Source organism: Hydra viridissima, unplaced genomic scaffold (assembly GCF_058129835.1).
Source record: "Hydra viridissima isolate aposymbiotic clone 2 unplaced genomic scaffold, HvirCarnegie_v1 scaffold_1, whole genome shotgun sequence".
Lineage (NCBI taxonomy): Eukaryota > Metazoa > Cnidaria > Hydrozoa > Anthoathecata > Hydridae > Hydra > Hydra viridissima.
The window spans coordinates 40,976,006-40,998,095 of NW_028324300.1; the positions used below are offsets into that span (position 1 = coordinate 40,976,006).

At 29.2% G+C, this 22,090-nt stretch overlaps 2 protein-coding genes and 1 long non-coding RNA gene across 7 annotated transcripts; 2 read left to right on the forward strand and 1 right to left on the reverse strand.

Annotated features, from left to right (window-relative positions):
- The first annotated feature begins 6,521 nt into the window (after window positions 1-6,521).
- Window positions 6,522-10,578, forward strand: LOC145192223 (cystinosin-like). Of its 2 annotated transcripts, none has more exons than XM_090074437.1 (12): window positions 6,522-6,673; window positions 7,270-7,394; window positions 7,643-7,718; window positions 7,919-7,994; window positions 8,269-8,378; window positions 8,490-8,604; window positions 9,111-9,136; window positions 9,350-9,449; window positions 9,554-9,673; window positions 9,780-9,950; window positions 10,083-10,200; window positions 10,290-10,578. In XM_090074437.1, the coding sequence occupies exons 2-12, from the start codon at window positions 7,334-7,336 to the stop codon at window positions 10,496-10,498; spliced, it is 1,182 nt and encodes a 393-aa protein (XP_089930563.1). In that variant the 5' UTR covers window positions 6,522-6,673; window positions 7,270-7,333; the 3' UTR covers window positions 10,499-10,578. The 2 variants fall into 2 exon arrangements, with proteins under 2 accessions (XP_089930563.1, XP_089930562.1); XM_090074436.1 differs by lacking the exon at window positions 6,522-6,673 and adding an exon at window positions 6,726-6,943.
- Window positions 10,579-11,663: 1,085 nt separating this feature from the next.
- On the reverse strand, window positions 11,664-13,166 carry LOC149895040 (uncharacterized). The gene is made up of 3 exons (XR_016448318.1): window positions 13,072-13,166; window positions 12,600-12,635; window positions 11,664-11,731 (listed from the first exon to the last, which is right to left on the reverse strand). It is a non-coding gene; the product is annotated as an uncharacterized LOC149895040 (long non-coding RNA).
- Window positions 13,167-13,215: 49 nt separating this feature from the next.
- Window positions 13,216-20,976, forward strand: LOC145192274 (uncharacterized). 4 transcript variants are annotated; one of them, XM_090074434.1, is made up of 11 exons: window positions 13,236-13,760; window positions 13,966-14,049; window positions 14,271-14,322; window positions 17,963-18,186; window positions 18,363-18,589; window positions 18,778-18,842; window positions 19,322-19,389; window positions 19,527-19,627; window positions 19,750-19,826; window positions 20,309-20,653; window positions 20,867-20,976. In XM_090074434.1, the coding sequence occupies exons 2-11, from the start codon at window positions 13,972-13,974 to the stop codon at window positions 20,923-20,925; spliced, it is 1,296 nt and encodes a 431-aa protein (XP_089930560.1). In that variant the 5' UTR covers window positions 13,236-13,760; window positions 13,966-13,971; the 3' UTR covers window positions 20,926-20,976. The 4 variants fall into 4 exon arrangements, 3 of the variants coding, with proteins under 3 accessions (XP_089930560.1, XP_089930559.1, XP_089930561.1); XM_090074433.1 differs by having other exon boundaries at window positions 13,236-13,401; XR_016448228.1 differs by having other exon boundaries at window positions 13,216-14,049; window positions 18,789-18,842.
- The last annotated feature ends 1,114 nt before the right edge of the window (window positions 20,977-22,090 follow it).

Below are 22,090 nucleotides of genomic sequence, written 5' to 3' on the forward strand. Positions count from 1 at the left end.
GTTTTCAATCGGATTAAGATCAGCTGACTGCACAGGTTGACCTATAACTACAATCCTACCCTCCATGAATCAACTTTTCACTCTGCGACTGGTATACTTTGGGTCACTGTCCTGCATAACAACCGATTGGAGTGGCATATCTTCCACTGCATAGGGCAACATGGTGTTTTTTAATATTTCGAGATTAAAATTTTCATCGACGAGGAATACTATCAATTAAGTTTTGTAAATAGTTTTGAGCGATAGTATGCCAAGTTACCTCCGAAGCTAAAAAGAAACTTAGTTTCTTGATACAGTGCTCATCTCTATTAACCTTGTCATCCAAATAATACCACAAACTTTCAGTTGGATTGATATCCGGACTTTTAGCAGGCCAATCCGACAATTCTATTTCATTTTCTTCAAAATATACTTTGGCAATCTTACAGGTATGTTTCGGATCATTGCCTTGTTGGAAGGCATATTGATCTGGTAATCCTAATTTATTTACGGAGAGCATAAGGTTTTATCGTGAAATATTTACAAATCCAGGTCCTGTTCATTTTTCTTCAATTTGAACTAAGTTACTAACTTTGTTGTAACAGAAACAGCCCCAAACAAGTGAATTACCACCTCTGTGTTTGATGGTTGCTTTTGTAGTTTTTCTGTCCGAGGATTTTTCTTTTCTTTTCCATTTTTTGGTCTTTTTTTGGAATTCTCGAGTTTGAGTTTACTTTCATCAGACCATAAAACTGGTTTCCAAGGATCAAAGATTCCAAGGAATCCAAGGATTCCAAGGATCTAGTGGCTTTAAAAAGTACTTTATCGCAAAGGTAAAGCGCTTTAATTTATATTTTCTTAAAATGAAAGGTTTTTTTGTGACACGGGACCCATAAAACCTTGCAGAGCGAAGTTTACGTTGTATTGTTCGTTCAGAAAAATTCATGTTTAGTTCCTCTTTAACATTTTCTGGCAAAAATAACAGCCTCTCGCTTTTCTTCGCGTACAATAAGTTTATCTTCTCGAGATGTTATTTTTGGCTTTATATTTTTGTGTTATTGATTGTACCGTTGCCTTGCTTTTATTATACTTTTCAGCAATTTTTCTATACCCGTAGCCACTTTCATAAACATCAACAATCATTTGCCATACCTCAATGCTAAATTCGTAGAACTTAGGGATTTTGTAAAACTTTTGAAATTAAACAAAAGAAGCAATTGTTAATTGTTAAAATATCATAAAATTTCTGAGGTGCAGACAAAAAAGAAAAAAAAAGAAATAACCAGCAAAAAAAACAATCAAATAACATACTTACATTATTAAATAAATCGATAGGTATAAATATTGATGCCGTATATAAAGTTGCTTTTTTAGTTTTACAAATTAAATGCATCCAAACATTGTAATTTAATATCGTAATTATCAATACAAATTTATTCTTTATCCAAAAGTGTTATGTATTGTTTACATGATGATAAAGAATAAATTTGGGTTTAGAGTTAGGATTAGGGTTAGGGTTTACATTTTATTGCGATGAAGAATACTTATTTATTTTTAAAGAATATTTTTTTATTGCGATAAAGAGTAAAATAGGAGTGAAATGAAATGAAAAAGTTTAAAAATTTTTATTAATTTTTTTTTATGGGAAAAAGTTTTTTAATTTTTTATTTAAAAAGGTTATAGAGAACTTTAAGCTGTGTATTTAAATGTATACAAATCATTTTATACAAATGTATTTAAATGTATACAAAACAAAAAAAAAAAAGAAAAGTTTTTTAGTTTTTTGAGAAACTTGATTTAATTAAAAAAAAAAAAAAATGTTATTTCATTCTTCCCTCACATTCGGGGAGAATGAAATACGCAAATCTATGTGTAATTAAAACAACACTTAACTAAAGAAATCAAAAAGCAACCAATAATAACAATTTAAAAAACAACCAATAATAGCAATTAAAAACAACCAAATAAAAAAAACTTTATTTTTGTGATGATGTTGAGTCGTTGAGTGGTACTAGAGGTTGAGTTGAGTTGTCACTTGTGCGGCACTTTTTGGTGCAATAAAACTCAGCGCCTTTTACATATCGCTTTGGTATGCATGTTTGACAAAGCCAAACCTTCGATTTTGAATTTTCACACCGGTATAATTCCATACCTTGACTTGTTGAAGCTTCACCTTTAAAACTTTATGGCATTTTTTACACTTGTCCTGATTTGCAGCTGTTATTGTTGTTGGAGTCGCTGTTGTTGCTTGGTTTATTTGCTGTTCGTCATTAAAGCTAAACTTGCGTTGTTTTTTAGCTTGCTTTGCTGCTTTTTTGCTCTCAGTATCTTTGAACTTCTAGAGTATTTCAGGTTTACTGAGACACTTCGAACATTGGTTCGTCTACATTTTTTCGTTTTTTTGTGTTAACGTGTTAAATGCGAAACATTTGTTGCAAAGCTGCTGCAAGCGATCTGGCCTATTGCAATTGTTTTTTACCCTTTTTTTGAATTTCCTTTTGAACAGCCGAAGTTACTTCATTATTGGAGGCTGTTTGCAGGTAAGTTGACTTTGGAGGTGACTTTTAAGCTGATACTATGCAACATATGCTGATGCTAGATGTTGTTGGTGCAGATTTAGAAGACACTGGCTGAGGCAGTGTAGTTCCTGGTGCTAGTGGTGGTGGTACTATCATAGATTCTAGTGCTAGTGGTGGTGGTACTATCATAGATTCTGGTGGTTGAGATGACTGATCACTTTTCACTTTAACTGATCACTTTTATTAATGTCGAGTGGAAACAAGCCAGTATTCTAAAAACCCAGTGACTATTTGGGTGCGTGTAAAAGCTTCAACAGAGCTAAATTTTTTTGCTTGCAGTTGGCTAAAACATTCTCTAGACAAGTTGCTGAACTTTGTCTCTGCATAAAACTGTTGAAGTAATTTGCTTCAAACTCTTATGAAATGACAATAAACAGCGACATCTAGTGGCTGCAGAATGTGTGACGAATGAGGTGGTAAGCAAATTAACAAGATATTGTTCTTAATGAAAAGAGGTACGACCAGATAGGTGACATGCGTCACATGTCCATCTACGAGTAAAATATGAATGCCTACAATTGGATAACTATAATTAGATTTATTTAATTAAATTGTTAATTGATTAAAGTAAAGATTAAACTAATAACCTGGAATTTTTTAATGGCGGAACATATACGCTAGTGAGCCACTTCACAAATTGTTTATCTTCCATCCATCCGGATGGAGTTATTGTGTATACGGTATCGCCAGGACTACTTAAGCACCAATCTCTGTGCAGATATTTTTTTTTATTTAAAAATAATGTATGGAGCAAGACAATTACCAGCAGCATTGATGCAATTTTTTAGTTGTATACAATTGCAAAACAAATCTGTATACAGTTATAACTGTATACAGTACAAAATATCCACTATACATGAGTGAGTGATGAAACATTACCTATGACTCTAATGCTCAACTTATGACTCCACTGGTTTATGAAAAGCTTATGGCAATATCTCCCTGGTGTACCATTAGGAAACAAGTGAGATTGACCTTGGTGTTGCAAATAGTAGGGAACTAGTGTGATGATGCCATTATAATTTCTTCCAAAGCCCCAATTGGATAATTTGATGAGCCTATCTACCAAAATTGATTCAGGTTGTTACGACAATCTCGTGTTTGAACTACTCCCAATTGTTTCACCTATGGCGTGGAGACGTCTGTGAAGAGTTGCTACTGGTATGCTGAATGATTGAGCAGTTTTGTTAAGTGAAAATTCACCGCTTTGTACTTTGGCTACAGCAAGCGTAACTTGCTCTTCGGTGTATGGTTTTTCTTTTTTCTTTGAGTGCAAAATTTTTCGAGGCATATTTTATATATAAAAGATATAAAAATAATCGATTTAAAATTTATACAAAAAATTTATAGAGGTTGATTGGTCACTTGAAATTTAGTTAACAAAAGCCGCATTTAACAAGTGAGCAATTAGCGTATTTTATTCAACCCCACAGTTCTCTGTTTTCGTTTTCAACTTCATAACTTTTTTCCCTGAATAGCAAATTTAATTTTGAAAAAAAAAATGTTCTACTAGTATACTTGTTAAGTTCATTGATATCAAATTTAATTTCCGAGAGTTTTATGTTCATTTTTCAAAAAAAAAAAAAAAAATATCATTACGCATTCGAAGGCTTAACAAATTACAAAAAAAATTTTTTTTTTTTTAATTAAAATTTGATATCATCTTATTCAGAAAAAAAAACCTCTACAACATGATCAAAAAATATTTGCAAAAAGTTTATTCAATAATTAATTAAGAGCAAAAAAATAAATATAGTCAAAACTATTTCATTCTAGCTTCTATTTCATTCTACCCCCTTTTACTATAAACACTTTAGAGCATGAAATCAAATTTTAGAAATATGCTAGGGGCATGAAATATACTTGGTGGCATAAATAATTTTGTAACTTTTCAGTTTACCAGCTTTCATTATAGCAATCATTTTCCATCGAACCACTTCAGATATGCTTTTTCTGACCATTATTTCTGCGGACCAGGACCAGTTTTTATCACTAACTGGAATAAAATGTTCAACATAAAACTGATCAATTTTTGAAAAATTTTAACAATTTTTAGGATTTAGGTCTTATTTATAGCAAAGTTTTGTAAATTTTCAGAAATCAATTTTCAGTGGTTTTTTCGGAGTTTTTACTTTCCGCTTCCATCTTTAAATATCTGCATAATAATTAACACTATTTTTAAAATCCAATTATTTTTCAAATAAAAAAGAATTTAAAAATAAAAGTAATATAAATATAGATAGATGATAAATAAAACTCTGTTAAAATTAGGCTCGTTTCAACACTTACGAAAATTTTTGTATTATGTTAGATTACTAAAAAACCATAAATATGATATTTTTAGGGTTTGTTTAAAATTGTTTTCGCCCTGAAACTTATATCATTTATGCACTAACTTTAAATTTATCTTCGACATTTCCACTGGTTGTTTTGACCATTATAAAACGTTTTTAACTGGATTCACATTTTTTGTTGCTGTTTTTAAACTGAAACAAGTTGTTTTTGGTGTTGCCGCTGCAGTTATTATCAGCATTTCCACATTGGCACATTTCATAATTTGCACATTTTCTACATTACAACTTGGTGGTTGATTTTTATTATTCTGTTCTACGTCATCAGAGTAAAGTTATGGATTTACTTGTCTTAAATGAGGGGGACTTTTTTTTTTTTTTTCGAAAACGAAATATCTGCATGTGTTCAAGATCACCTTTCCTATCTAAATGACCGTCAACTTTTTCGAACTGTTCTAAAATGCTTGGATTAATGTAAGATAAAGATTTTATTAATGCAGGATAAAGATTCAATAAAGATTTTGTGAGAAAAAGCTGATAAAGTCACATTTGATAGGCTTTGGTTTTTATAAGTAGTTGGAGCGTATTACATTTGGCACAGCGAGTCTTTGAACAATTTTATGAATGAATTTAAAGCTACTCGTAGATTTTCCTTGTTTCTTTCCTGTCGTTCATGGTCGGTGCGACATTGTCGCCAAATGGATTTCTATTTTGGTTACACTGGCCCAAAAATATCAACATCGAGTGGCTGCAAGATATGTGTTGCATTTGGGAACAAAGCAACAAGATTTGTCAATTTTTTAATTCATACTTATCGTACATTTAAAAATACTTTATTTACACTGTAATAATGGGCAGTTTTATTGATATCAAAAGCTATTCATGTTTTATATACCTAATTATGTTCAATTTAGAATTAAACTTTTACCTAATCCTTTCAAACTTGTTAAGCTTTCTTGAGAACTCTCTAACTGCTGTAACTTAAAAAAAAAAGTATTTTTAAGTGCGGACGTAATAAATCTACTGTATTCATGAAAGTAACAATGTATTGAGGTTTCTTTGTATTTAAATGGAAGTGCATGGGCAAGTTGTTCATACAAAAAATACAAATATAAAAAGCAAGTAACAACTTGTAGCAAAATTTTTAATGAATTTCGAAAACCTGTAATAACGACCCTAGTTAAAGATTTTTATTTATCTTTTTCCGTTTTTGTTTAAATTTTAAAAAAAAAAGTAATAAAAATAACACTTATCTGTATAAAAACGCATCATAAATATATCCACAACTGTAAAATGTTTTATTTGTCCTTAAATATAATTATAAAGTTTAATACTTAAAAGGTCTTAAGATTAAACCCTTCAACAAATTTTTTTTTCGTAAACAAAAAAAGATCATATTTTAATTTGGTTTTTCCGAAAGGAAGAAGGGATGTCAGTAAACTAATTCAGATGGCAAGTAGAGATGGGTGGAAGGGGGGGGGGTCTAATTTAGATAATAAGACAAACATCGCAATGCTTGATGCAATTATTCAATTACTTCTAATTAATTCTAATTATTTAGTCTTAGAATTACATTTGAATGCTATAAAGAAAATTTACGATCATTATTGTGAAGTTAAACAAAGTTTTCTCGAAGGACCGGATAAAATTAAAGCACAATTAAAATATGGACCAGATTTCTAAGGTTTTAAATCTCTGTCAGATATGATATACACAATGCTTTGGATCGGTGTGGCTGAATCACTACTTTATACTATAGTAAACATTTGTTAAAAGTATAAATAGATAACTGGATTTTTTTAGTTTTCTTAAAGGATGTGAAATGTGAGTTAATTTCCTTTTGAAAAAAATACTCTAATTCTTTTGCTTAAACGTCTTTGAAATCGAGTTGGACAATGCTGATTAGCAGTTTTAATTACGCGCTCAATGAGCATCATCGACCTAAATCGTCATTTCTTAATGCAAATAAATTAAGTCACCTGATTAGGGATTTAAAGATAACTTTTTATAAGTAAAAAAGTTTTTATAAGTAAAAAAGACAGAAATTTAGCAGAACTAAGTTACATAAGTATTATAGAGGAACCTTTCAAAGAGGTAAATTACAGATGCGAAATCCCATATTTTCGCTACTCAAAACATTTACTACAAAACTTTGTTTTGCATTTAATCATTAAACTACTTTCTACGTAGCTAGAGAAGTTTTACACCATGTAATATCTATTTAGTGCACTGTTGGTACTTTGCAAAAAATATCTTATGTCTGACTATTATATTGTTATACACATTACGTACGTATACACATGTTGCATACACATGTCAAAACAAAACATACACAAGTATCACAGATTACATATCCATTACTTTACATAGTATACAATATATAAAATGTAGATGCTTAGCTTTGTATATTTTATTTACAGATTGGTTTGTTAAGCTACAAAGGTGTAAATGAAGTTCAGTTGGATTAATACAGCTGCCTAGAAAATGACGAAGTTTTTTATATTAATCAGCTTTTTTTTGTACATTGGTAATGCTGAATTCAAAAGTTAGTAGCATTATTTATATAATTAAAAACAATTATATACTCTTATCTAAAATAATTGTGTGTGTATATATTATTTTTAATATCATTTAGTTACTTTATGAGCAGCTATATTTACTAAAAAAATCTATATTGTTTCAAAATCTGTTAAGATATATACTATCATTATTATAAATATTCTCATTTTTATAATCTTCTTGGCTCAAATTAGATAAATATTTGAGTTAAATGTTATAAATTTGAATTTTTAGAAATTCAGATGACTGTTACAGATTGTCAAACTGTTGAGTTAGATTATCACATAACCATGTTTGCCTTACAACTCAGGTATCTTTTGCTTCATGCACCTAGTTTAAATGTTTTTTGCTGCATGCTCCTACTTTAAACGCTTTAAAATAAAAAGTATGCTGATACTTTTTCTTATATTTATGTAATTATTTCTGAATGATAAATGACTTTCATAAGATTGTAGTAAGTTCAATATATATCAAAGTTTTTTTATTTAAAGAGAATGTTCTTGTCTTTAGTGAGCCAGTATCTGAACCTGTCACATTCAATCTAACTACACAAAACCCGAAAATTGCGTATTCTTTAAAGAAAAGTGTGAGTAAATTTTGATATCAACCAAAATAATTGAAATAAAAGGAAAAAAAAAAAAAAAAAAAATGAAAATAATTTTATTTTCAATATTCACAAATGTAATTAAGTTTATTTGAAAAGAGATTTAAAGAGGTTTTTCTTAGAGCTAAGAGGAGAGCCTTTTTTAAATATCTTTTACATATTCTTAAAAAAAGATAACAGGAAAAATATAAAAGCAAGAATTGTTAAATCAGACAGGTTTTTTGTGCTTGGGTGAATATTTTTATGCTGTGTTTAGATAACAATTCTGCCATCAGATGATACAACACAATTAGTGTTTGTTTATGGTGTTGATATTGGTAACACATATATTGATATCATTTTCAACTCCACAGAGATAGAAAAAGAGTGAGAATTTTTTCCAGAAAAAAATTGTTTTTTTACTTATTTTTACTTTTATCTTTTACCTATTTTTTTTCTATCTTCTTTGTCAATTTATGTGTTTTTTTCATTACAAAGCCCAAAACATGATCGAGTTCGGATTGTTGTTGTTCATTCATTGACTATCAACTTTATTAGTACTTTGATTGGTTGGGTTTATTTTTTGGCTTGGTCTGTTTCCTTCTACCCTCAGGTTAAATATTTTTTACTTTTACATTTTTTTTACTTTTATATTTTTAAGTAGTTTGTTTTGTAACCAGTTATTTTAAATTGAAGATAGAAAATAGAACCATAGTTGTTTTGACAATAAAAGGACTTCATTTGAAAGTTATTTCTAGTAAGACATTGCTTATGAGTTGTTTTTATACAATTTCATGGTGCTAAATTTAAAAGTTGAACTATTTTTCATAATTAGATGAAATCATGCGCTACACAAGTTTTTTTTTAAACCATTTAAAAATGAGAATACAACAAGTTTTTTTGAATAATAAACAATTTTGAATGCAAGCGCAATTTATAAAGTGAAAACAAAGAAATCAAATAATTATACAGAAAACTAGTTTAGTTGCATTTAAAAAAGTTTTTTACAAGAAATATATGTTAATATTTATTGCTGTTCTGAAATAGTTTAACTGATATTTATTGTATTTATATCATTGGATTATTATTTCACAATATATATTTTGATTATATTTTTAGACTTACAAAAATTTTAAAAGAAAAAGGTATCAGTACTTTTTTGTGTTTACATTCTACAGACCTCCACACACTCCCATAGTATATTCTACAGACCTCCACACACTACCATAGTATATTCTACAGACCTCCACGATCATACACCACACACAATATAGTATATTTTATAGACTTTACACACACCATCAGTGCTACATTTTAGTGTTAATCAAACTTAAATGTTTTGTTTTTACTTTTTTTAGTGTTGTAGGCTTAAACTTTGATTTTGTTTGTTACAACATCACGGGTTTCCTAGCGTACAGCTTTTTCAATGTCGGATTGTTCTGGGTACCATCTATACAGGTTAGTCAATATTTTATTTGTTCTTGTCAAATCATCCGTATTTATCTTAATTGTTTGAGAGTGCAATATTTACATACTTATTGCTCTAAAGATTTTTGTTCTAGGCTGATTATTTCAAGAAGTATGGAGGTACAGATATTCCTGTGCAGGCTAATGATGTATTTTTTAGCTTGCACGCAGTAACTTTGACTGCAATTACAATTGTGCAATGTTTTATTTACGAGGTAATATTTTTAAAATTTTTCGTAATCTATCACTCATTAAGTATCTCAAACACTGTTGCTTAAGTCTTTTTATGCATTTGTTATGTTTTTTTTTTTTTTAAACCAGAGAGGAGATCAAAAAGTTTCTAGAGTTTGCATGGTGTTGCTCGGCGTAACTTATTTGTTTGCATTCTGTGCTCTTATACCAGCGTGTTTGTCAAAGTTAAAATGGTTGACATACCTTTATTACTTCTCGTATATCAAACTGGGAGTCACTCTTATTAAATATATTCCTCAGGTAATTTTTATTGAAACTGCGATTTTTGAAATGATAGGGATAAGAGAAATGTTTTTTGAAGCAGGAAAAAAAACTTTTTTAATTTTATCATTTGATGAACGCTTAAATAAAAATTGAGAACTTAAACTACAGGCCTACATGAACTACAAGCGAAAGTCAACAGTTGGCTGGAGTATTGAAAATATAAAACTGGACTTCACCGGTGGTTCTTTGAGTATCATTCAAATGATTCTTCTTGCTTACAACAATAGTATGTCCTACAATTATATCTTTTTTTTTTTTAATTAACACGAGTTAATTAACATAGTTTAACTTACTTTATTCTTTTTTTTTTTTTAGACGAATGGGATTCGATTTTCGGCGATTTCACAAAGTTCGCTCTCGGTTTGTTTTCCGTTTTGTTTGATGTTCTCTTTTTTACGCAGCACTATGTGTTATACAGGCATCACGGTAGGCGCTGCCACCACACTGAGCACTCCCAACATGATGAGCACTGCCACTATCAAATACTTGGAAGTTCTGACGATAATATGCATCGTTCTAAATAATGTTAATAAGCAATTTTTCTTAATACAGTTTTTTAATGTAATTTTTATTCAATTAATATATTATACCTTTAACTTTTCAATGTTTACATCAATTACTAATAGATAATAATGTCTCTATGAATTGGTCAGGACATCTATCCTGAACAATTATAATCTTAGTGGAGAAACTTTCTCACAAGTCTCTGTCCAAAATTCCATCAAAAGAGGAAAGAATTTGTCGATAAGCACAAAAGTATTTGTAGGCATATTAATTTGCATCTTGACTTAACAAACAAGTGCAACGGATTGTTTAATAATTTCTTCACTACGATTGCTCCAAAATTATACGACGGAATTCCAAATTCTCGATTCAACTTTCAAAAGTACCTGCTCAATCCTACTAGTAACTCTTTCTATTTAACCAATAACAAAAGAGGAAACCCTAGGCTATATAAATTTCACTATCATTGAAAGTAAGAGTAATGGACTGAACAGCCTTTCAACAAAACATCTCAAACTGGTGTTATAAACTCTATGCAAACACAAAGTTTTATCTTAAATAATTCATTTTGCAAAGAAATATTTCCTGATGTCTTCAAGCCCAACAGGTTGCTTGTTAGCTCAAGTTATTCCAGTTCACAAAAATGGACTAAAGATCACTGCACCAACTATCGTCCGATTTCTCTTGTTTCTAATTTAAGCAAAATATTTGAAAAGTTCTGTGTAATAAGTTATACGACTTCCTAAACCAAAATCAATGCATATATAAACACTAGTTTGGTTTTTGTAAGAAAACGTTCTACAGCTCTTATCGAATTTGTAGAAAGTATAAGAGTTTATCTTGATAAAAGGAACTTTGCTTATGGCGTTTTCATTGGTTTACAAAAAGCTTTTGATACCTTAGGCCTTGAAACTCTCCTATTAAATCTTAACTATTATGGTGTAACGCGGCCTTTGCAAAGTTTAAATCAAACCTTCCTGATTGTTAACAGTTTGTTACTTTAAATGGCACCTTCTCAGACATTAAAAGCATTTGAATTGGTATCCCTCTGGGATCCATATTAGGTCCTCTTCTCTTTGTCATCCATTTTAATGATCTTAATCTTTCTATCAAACATTCAAATACGTATCATTTTGCTGATGATACAAATCTTCAATTAGTAACAAACTTTCTCAAAAAACTTACTAAGTTTATTAATCAGGATTTGGTCAGTGTTGGTCAATGGTTCCGTGCAAAATAAATCTCACTAAATACTAAAAAAATAGAAATAGAATTATTGAAGGCGCAACATAATAACTTTTCTAAAAAAACAAATAAGAATCATCCTATTTTCTTGAACCTTAGAATAAGTGGCAAATGTCTTTGTCTTGTAACATAACTTATCTTGGTGTTGTGGTAGATAAGAAACTTTCATTCAAAACACACTTAAATCATCTTTCTCTTGAATTAACCCGTTTCAACAGCATTTTAGCAAAAGTTCGACATTACGTTAAATTAGAAACTCTACTATCTATATATAACTCAATTTTTAGTTTCAAGTTTGAGGACAATCAAAAGCCGTCTGTCTTTCTAAAATTATTTCATTTCAAAATAGAGCAAGAATTATTCATTTCTGCCTAAGAGAATCCCTAGTGACATCCTGTATCTTACATCTAAAACTCTTCATTCCTATGAGTTAATCCAGTTCCTAGATTGTTCATTTGTCTGAGATCAACTACACGGTCTCCTTCCTACCATATATTATAACTAATTTAATGATAGGACAGCGTGTAGACATTACGCGAGGTTAGAATTATTTTGTTCTATCTCCAATTTTAAAAGTTGGGAGAAAATGAGTTATTAATTTTAGTTAGTAATAATAACTTTTAAAATACGCATTATTGTTTAATTTTTTTTCTAAATAATTTGCTTAAACATAAATTAATTAAAGCATAAGTTATTATTTCTTTAAAAATAAAAGCTAAAACTTTAAACAATTTTTTCTTTTAGAAAAAATCAAAAACTTTCTCCCAACATTTAAACTTGGAGATAGAACAAAATAATTCTAACCTCGCGATTACCTAAGATTTAACTATCTCACTAAAACAAAAAATTATACATGGAATAAATTCCATTACATACCAGTGTATCCTTTCTTGGAACATCCTTCCGAACACCCTATAAATAGATTTTATCCTTAGGTCCTAGAACCTGTTCTTAAACTCAATCCATCATTTATACCTAAAAAGCTACGCTTAACTTCATTCTTTACTTCGATGACTTTTTTTTTTGTGTATATGCTCATCTTATAATTTTTTATTTGCGTTTAAGTACATCTGTATATATGTGCATGCATATGTGAATGCGATATATAAATTCTTTGACCAATATTTTTTATCTCTTTTAAGTCTGTTTTATGGGAATTAAATGCAAATTTTTGTAAAATTCTACTTTTATTATGTAATAAGTTTATTTCTAATTTTTTTCTTTTGTCTTTTCTTTAGCTTATTTAGGTCATTGCGTCTTATTAGTGAACTACTATTTGCAATGACCTGTGTTTTTTTTAACATCCTTAACAATACGAAATAAATACAAAATATATTTAGCAATTTACCGGACTTGCAACATGTTTCAAGACTTTCGCTTCAAAGTAACTAAAAACATATTCGACTAAAGCGACTAACCAGATGTTGCTAGGCAACTAAAATTACAGAAAGAGAAAATTGTCCCTTTCAGGTCGGAAAAATTTAAAATTGACGTTAGACAAATTAATTTTCTATTGGTCGCTGCAAAATGGTCAAAATATTTAAGGCAAATTAGAAATTGCTAAAAACTAAAATTTTTGTAAATTTATTAAATAAAAAGTAGCAGGCATTTATGAAGTTAATTGTGTAAATAGGAGCCGCAAATCTTCCCTCGTTGGATTAAAATTTAACTCTGTTAGGTAAAAAGAATAGTAACTTATAAAGTCAATAATAATAAGACTCGACTGATGCCTATCTATTCAAAAGATAGTTTTGGCAAAAAGAAGCTAACTCCTATTACGAGAAAAGAGATCCGAAAGAAGAAAATTGTTGAATAATTGTTCTTGGACTTAATCAACATGCAGCACTAACTGGTTTAATTTTCGTGCTAAGATTACGCTAGATTATATCTTTAGTGATCGGTAACTACGATCGAAGAATTGAAATGTAAACTTAAGTTAGACCTAGAAAAGCACTAACTTGTTGGAATGCCTTTTGATGATGAAAGTTATTCTTACTATTAAAGAATCATATTATCTTAAAAGATAATGATAATCAGGCATGCATACATACATACATACATACATACATACATACATACATACATACATACATACATACATACATACATACATACATACATACATACATACATACATACATACATACATACATACATACATACATACATACATACATACATACATACATACATACATACATACATATATACATACACACAATTTGGAAATACTTTATTTTAGTTTTAAATGGCTAATAATAAAAGCTGGAGTAAAGATTTTCATAACGTTATAAAAGATACAGATAGAAATCTTGCATCAATTAAAGTAAGTTTTTTTCAAAGCATTTTCCTAGTCCATAATTTCTGTATCTGTACTTGTAGTTTTTATTTATGTCATAATTGTTATTGTTATTAATACTTATGTTAATATTAAAATTACTTTTATTTCTATTGTTATTGTTAAAACTATTTTTATTATTATTAATATTACTGTTGTTAGTATTATTATTGTTGTTTATATTATTTTTTATATTACTTTTGTTTCAGAAACAGTTGCAAGTGAAGACAAAGACAAATAGTTTGCCATATACACCTAAAAGTTAGTTATCATATATATATATATATATATATATATATATATATATATATATATATATATATATATATATATATATATATATATATATATATATATATATATATATATATATATATATATATATATATATATATATATATGTGTGTGTGTGTGTGTGTGTGTGTATATATATATAAATGGTAGGTTAATTTTACCCTAGCCTATTGCATAGGTTTGCAGTTTTTTCACAAAGTTTCAGTGTGCAAACAATTTTTCAGTGGATGAAAAGTTTTTTGCAGATTTAGTTTTAAAGAGTATTATGATTTATAAAATATGCAATAAAAAGTGCAATAAGCAGAAAAATAAACTTGAAGTTGTGAGAACATGTTAAATACTTTTCTATACACTATTTTATCATCTATGATTATAAATTTATAAAAAGTTGTTACTCTAAATTAGTAACTTCATAAAATCTAAAATCCTCTCGTTTCTTTTGAAAACTACTCTTTCAACTGAAGGAAGTTGATATGCTCCCTTAGGACCAGTTTTCTGATTTTGGTTTTGAAGATAAACTCTGTCTTCAAAAGGCACTTTCACATTTTAAGAGCAAATACATAGAGTATGTTCTTCTGAGCAATTTGCTTTATTACATGATTTCTATCACTGCAAGGTAAAATATCCAATCAGCAAGAACAAGCAGAAATATCAAAGAGTTTATCAAAATTTTTTTCTAGAATTTGTTTGGTACTTGCTCTACCATCTTTGCAATTGTTTTTCATGAGAACAAGAAGATCTTTTATCTTTTTAGCATTAGATTTGTTAGTTATCAGAGGTAGATTAAGAATCACTGCAGCTCATATTGGTTTTAAATTATTTTTAATTTGCTAAGGTACACCTATGGTATTTGCAGTTGGGTTGATATAAGTATGATAATTGTAGCATTGAATAGCCTGTCTGTAAGTACTTGGGTATGTGATTAACATTTCACATAAAATACCACCATATTTCTTTTCACTTTTTTTTCTTTTAAACGGTGTAACTATAACTTTTAGCACTTTTGTATTGTTGATAATATTTATAAATCTTTTTGAAGTATTTATGATTACTATTTTATATTTATCTGTTTATTTATTTTGTAATCGCCAAATACACTAAATTTGATTGGCAGCTGTAATACAACAAATATTTTATTGGTTGCATTATATATTCAAATGAGATTTTTTGAAACAAGATAGCTTGTTTGAGATTTAAAATTTCAAAAATTGAAATTTTTAGCAGCCTAACAAAACTAGTCCATAACTAAGGACTTTAAATGCAAATCTGAAAGCTATTTATAATACAGCATACCTGAATTTTGGTGGAATTATAGTTATACCCTAGTTACAGTAACTGTATTATTACTCAATTTCACATCACTGGGCAACAAATTTTCATGAAAGTTTGGTTTCATTTGTAATTTTGATGTTTCTAGATAAATTTTTACCTGCTGATTCTGAAAACCACTTCAGTTTTAATCTAACTATAACGGTTGTGCAGATAAGCAGTTTATAGTGTGTTCCAGCTGATCCTACTGCTTGAAAAATACTATATATTAAAATACTATATACTAAAATAAGTTAAAAAGAAAAATACTATATATTAAAATAGACAAACTACAATTAACATTTATTTGCATTGAATTTGAAGTTAAATTTATATGATAGAATTTAACATAATGTAAGTTAACATCAAATGCTCAGAGATGTACATTAAATCATTTTTGTCTTTTGTGAGTGGAAACATCACTACTTTAACCAAACTCCAGATAAAGTTATCCATCATGGCTTCATCCTATCTTTCTTGGTACCACTTCTTGATCACCTGAATGTCCTGGCGAAAAAGTTGTTCCATATTCTTTACTAATACCTTTCAGATTTGGACGAAAGAATTGAAGATGAAAGTGTAAATAATGCAGTTTGGGTGATATTCTGCACTCCAACTCCCGATAACTGTTAAGTAGTTCATCAACCAGTTACTTATAGTTTTCACTCTTGCTGTTTCCCAGAAATTCAGAAACAATGTGCTTGATTGTAACCCAGGCTCTTTTTTCTTTCTCTTCCATTTTGCTTTGAAGACCTAATGCAAACATCTGTTTTACCTGTGTTCCAGTAAACACACCAGCTAAAACTTTAGCTTCTGATAGTTTAGGAAAAATTGATCTGTACTCCTTAGATATTTTGCAACTTTGATCCAGTGACTACACAAATCGTTTGGTCAAGTCCAATTTTATGTGGAGTGGAAATAGAAGAACTTTGTCCACTTGATCAACATTTTTCACATTGTAGACCCCTGGTTGCAAATCATTTATTTCAGTCCATTCTCTTTAGAGATTCTACGGTGTCTTAGGAGTATTTTACAGTGTTCTTGCAGTCCAAGAAGAAAACCAATTATCTTGAAATCTCCAAACACATCCCACTTATAATAATCATAGTTGATATTTTACAGCAAAATCTTAACATTAATGAAGTCTTCATTTCAGTTTGCACTGTGTCTGTATGGTATGGAAGGAGGTTGATTTCCATTGTGAAGTAGTAAAGCCTTTAAACTCTTTGTAAAGTGGTCAATAATTATTTGCTATTGCTCAGTTTGATGTGAGATACCAATTACTTGAAACAGTTCCATCAGGCCTGAATAGAAGCAAAGAGATTTGTTGGCTGTAAAGTACTGAGCATAGGATGGATGTCTTGTTTGGTAGTTGGTAATTCTCACATTTGGTTTCAATAGATTCCATTCTTTCAATCTGGTTGCAAGCAGTTCTGCATCAGCTTTTAGAAGATTCAAATCTCTATCTAGATTGTGAAATTCATGTTGGTCGGGAAAGTAAGGTTCACCAGATTACCAAGTTCCATCTTCTTGCTTCTCCATATAATCATCATCCTTATCAGATATTTCCGTGTTTACTTGATCTGTATTTCGTTGAACTGGAATAAGGATGTGTTCATCATGTGGCACTGATGCTATAGAAGTTGGTACAGTATGATAGACAAACTTCTTCTTGTCCTCAGCCTTCTTATAACCACAAATGTCCGCCATCCAAAAGTAACAGTCATTCAGATAGTTTGCTGGCTCTTTCCAAAATCTGGGTACTGTAAATGGCATTCATTTCTTGGTGCCTCTTAACCATCCTTCCAATCTTGATTTGCAACAGCCACAGAAAACATGAAGAGCCCAGGATTGCATATTTCACCTGAGAAGGTCCAATCTAACGTCTGCAAATGTAGCTGTAGTAGTTTGCTGGTAATTTATAAAGTCTAGAAGCCATTGTAATAAGTAGTTTTATAATTTTTTAGTTCCCTAAAAAAAATAAGAAAGAAAAGTAATAATGTAATTACAATAAAGGAAAAAAATAGTCATTTACTTAAACAAACTAAACACCTAAAGCGACACAAAAATAAACTTCACCACTAAAATTGCCATGTTTGAATTATGAAAAAAATTTTAATAGATTGAAACAAAATTTTGTTGCCTAGTATATTTGAAAAAAATGGTAAAATCAACCTACCCTAATATATGTGTATGCATGTATGTTTATGTGTATGTTTATTTATATTTGATACTGGAAACTAAAATCTGGTTAAAGTCAGATATGCAAAAAATGATTGTTCTTTTACTATAAATTTAGTTTCGAGTAGTTTGTTAAACATCTCACCAAGTATGAAAGTTAACAAGTTTCAAGATTCTTTAGGATTGACAAGTACTCCTTCACTAAACAGGAATCATGAAGAGAGTACGGTTTCATGTTTAAGCTTTAAGTCAAACAATCTGAATTTGAATGATAGATTTTCAATTGAATCACCCCCCTCCAGTTTGAAAGGATTATTTTCAAAAGTTGAAGAGCTCTCAGAAGTTAAGACCAAAAAGATTCTTCTAACTGTTTTATTTATCATTATTTTTTACTTTTTACATGTATTTCTGTAGATAATCTTTAAAACATTTTCTTTGTAGTTATTCATGAAAATTTTTTAGTACTTACAATGTAATTGTTTATTGTGCTTTTTAGAGGTTTGAAACTTTTTGTTTAGATTATCATGAGTTTAAAAGAAGCTGTCCAGTTACAAGAAAAAGAGTTACAAAGTTTGAAAGAGAACCAATTGGATATTGAAAACAAAATAAGCAAAACAAAAAGTATTGACTCCATTAGACAAGATTTACAATTCCAAATTGATTCAATTTACTCAATAATTTCCGGACAGCAGAAGCATGATCATAGCGCATCTTACAGATTATTAACTGATAAACAACAGCATATGTATATATATATATATTTTTTAAACTTATAAGTAAAAAAAACACATTGTTATTTTATACATGCTTTTAATATTATAAAAATATGATGCTAATTGATAAAGTAGTACAGAAATTTACTAATTTACAAGTACTACCTAGCTCCAATTATAAGATGCATCATGTATGTATTGTAAGAATTCAGTTTTTTAGAATGTCTTTAGAAGAGGATATCAACACAGTAAGAAGAGAAGCATCACAAATAAAACACAAAATAAGTGAGTGAAAAAGAAAAAAACTCAACCACATTGATTTAATTAAAAAGAGGTTATTTTTAAGTAAACATTTTTCAGATTACTTTGCATTTTGGGTCCTTTGAAAATAGTTTTCTTGGTATGTTTGAAAGACAGAAAGGAACTAAAATCACATTATTTTTGTAAATGAAAAAAACTTAACCATGTCAAACATCTTGTGGATAAATTATAGGTTCAAGACATTTGTGTGAAGAATGTTTTAATTGAAAAAGCTTTTTAAAAAGATGAATTAAAAATTAGAGCTGTTAAAGTAAAATTAAACTATTTACTGTGTAATGGTTTCTGAAATTTTGAATACAAATTTTTAAATACTTTTTTAAATTTTTTTACTTTTTTAGAAATCTTTATACTTAGTCATATGTTTATATATTTTCATCTTTTTTTTTTATAGATTGTTTTATAGAACTTTAAAATTTTTTTCTTATAAAGGTTTCTTGTTTTAGAAGCTCTGGAGCGAGATATCCAAACAAATTCAAGAAATATTGGTTGTGAGATATCATGCATTGAAAAAGTATTCCATCTTTTTTTTAACAAAAGTTTTATTGTAAGACTGCCTAATGAATTTTTAGTTATGAAAGAATTGAATTTTTTTCGTCTCTTTTTTTTTTTTTTTGAATCTTTTTTGTTTTGTAAAGATTTGCTTTTTAGGATGTTAAATACATCGCTGAAAACCAAAACAGGTTTCAGCGCTCAGCCAAAAAAAAAGAACACTTCTTAGAGAACGTCAAAAAGGAGCTGCATAAAATAAGGTGAAAAAAAAAAGAAATATTTCCATTTAAAAAGTTACAATTCATTTAAGCTTTATAAAACTTCTTTTGTCACATTATTGCGAACAGTTTTGTATTTATAACATATGGTGTTAAAATTTTAGCAAAGAATTAAACGACCTGAAAGAAGAATGCTCAAGAAACAAAAAACGCTTGTCAAAAGTTTCACCTGATCTATCGAGTTAGTAAAATTATCTTAAATTTTTTTTGTAAATTTTTTTTGATTGAGATATAAGCTACAGATTCATTAGAATGTATTAACAGTGGAATTTGCTGCAAATTAAAAGCCAAAATTTCTTTAACAGGAAAAAAAAATCAATGTGAGCAGGTGCCTTGATCATGCATGCATGCTCTACAATTTTGATCATGTATGCATGCTCTACATTTTTGACCATGCATCATGATCTACATTTTTGATCATGCATCAAGATCTACATTTTTGATCATGCACCATGCATTGTACATTTTAGATCATGCATCATGCATCGTACATTTTTGATCATGTATCATGATCTACATTTTTGATCAAACATCATGCTTCATACATTTTTCACAACTCTGAAAAGTAATCTGGACTTCTTTTTTTAACATCAAAATCTTTTACAAGATTTTAGTTTTTTTTTTTTTTTCGTTTGATGTTTTAAACTATTTCTTGTTTTTTAGGTTCCATCAACAATTTATATAGCAGTTTACATTCACCTTCGAGTCACAAGAAATCGCGTCAAAGAAATGGAGCAAAGAAACTGCATAACCTTTCCAGCCCTGTTTCAACTATGTTGTCTTTTAGTGACTTAGAGCAATCATTGGAGGATTCGTTTTCAGCTTTTGAACTTTCTGATTCAAAACAGCACAATACAAATAATAAGAGCAAAAAAGACTTTTTACAATCTCTAGATGGATCTGAGAGACTGATTGAAAAAGAGTTGAACGATTCTATGGATAGCGCATTGAAAAATTCTTTTGATTCAGAGGAAATCTCACTTAATGAGTCGCTTAACAATGATTTAGGTATAGCGCGTTTTTTATATTGATGAGATTTTTTTTTCGTTATTGCTAAAAATGAAATCCAATTTCTTCAGTTTTTTGGAGAACTTTGACTTATAATTTGCTAACTCGTGTTATGTTGCACCAAAGTAGAAGTCTTTATTATTATAATTAAAGGGTTGATCGGAAAACTTGTCTTGAATTTCAAACTTAAACATTACAACATTTTAATTTTAGATGACATCAAGAACGACTTATTAGAAGGCGATTTGTTAACGTACGATCCAACACCATAACTTTATGCTCGTGTAGTTTCGTAGTATTTGTTTTGAAACGGAAATTAATCACTTTTTCGTCTTGATTTTTACGAGGAATTGTTGCTGAGCAACTGTTATACTTTCGAAAAAATAGGATACTTCAGGATTTTTTTCGTTAAATTTTTTTAAAGTCAGATATTACGTTAATTTATAATTCTTGTTTTTTAAAAATAGTTGTTAACCGTTCTAAACGAAAAAACTCCCTGTATCAAACTTTTTCAAACTGCTTAACCACTGATCTCTATAATGACTGGATAGCGCATCTCTAATATCAAAATTCACGCCAAAATCGCCATATTGGAAAGCCCCAGAACGCTGAAAACTGATACTGTGTATTTAAAGCGATTAGTCGAAAAACAGAACGTAAAGCTCATGGGATTTAAATTTTTGGGGCTTTCCAATATGGCGATTTTGGCGTAAAAAAATTTGAAGTTTTGCTCGGAGTTGCGCTATCCAGTTATTATAGAGATCAGTGTGCTTGACACGAATAAACTCGCAACCACTGAAAAATGTGCGCGCAGTGAACAAAAAATCTCAAAATGTATTGCACAGCGAAATAGTTTTAAAATCTTGCATCAGGGTGTCATATTAGGACATACTATTATATCTTAAAATATTATTGAATACAATTGAGATATATCTATATGAATATGTTAATAAAAAAAAACTGCGATAAATCAAAACTCGCTAAACAACACGCGAGGTTAGAATTATTTTATTCTATCTCCAATTTTAAACGTTGGGAGAAAGTTTTTGATTTTTTTTCTAAAAGTAAAAATTACTTGAAGTTTCAGCTTCAATTTTTAAAGAAAATAATAACTTTAAAGAAATAATTTATTTTTAAACAAACTATTTAGAAAAAATTTTTATAAATAAACTGCGTTTTAAAAATAATCATTACTTTCTAAAATTAATAACTCATTTTCTCCCAACGTTTAAAATGGGAGATAGAATAAAATAATTCTAACCTCGTGAACAGCACACATTAAAGTTAGTATTTATTATATCCACAACGTGTTTTTTGCAAGCTCTGCATCTTTTTTGTTTCAATGTAACAAGTTTGTTGCAAATTTCGGTTAGAAGTCTCCATTTGGTATCTAGTTCTTGTCTAGTTCTAAACGGCCTTCTGGCAATGACTAATTTT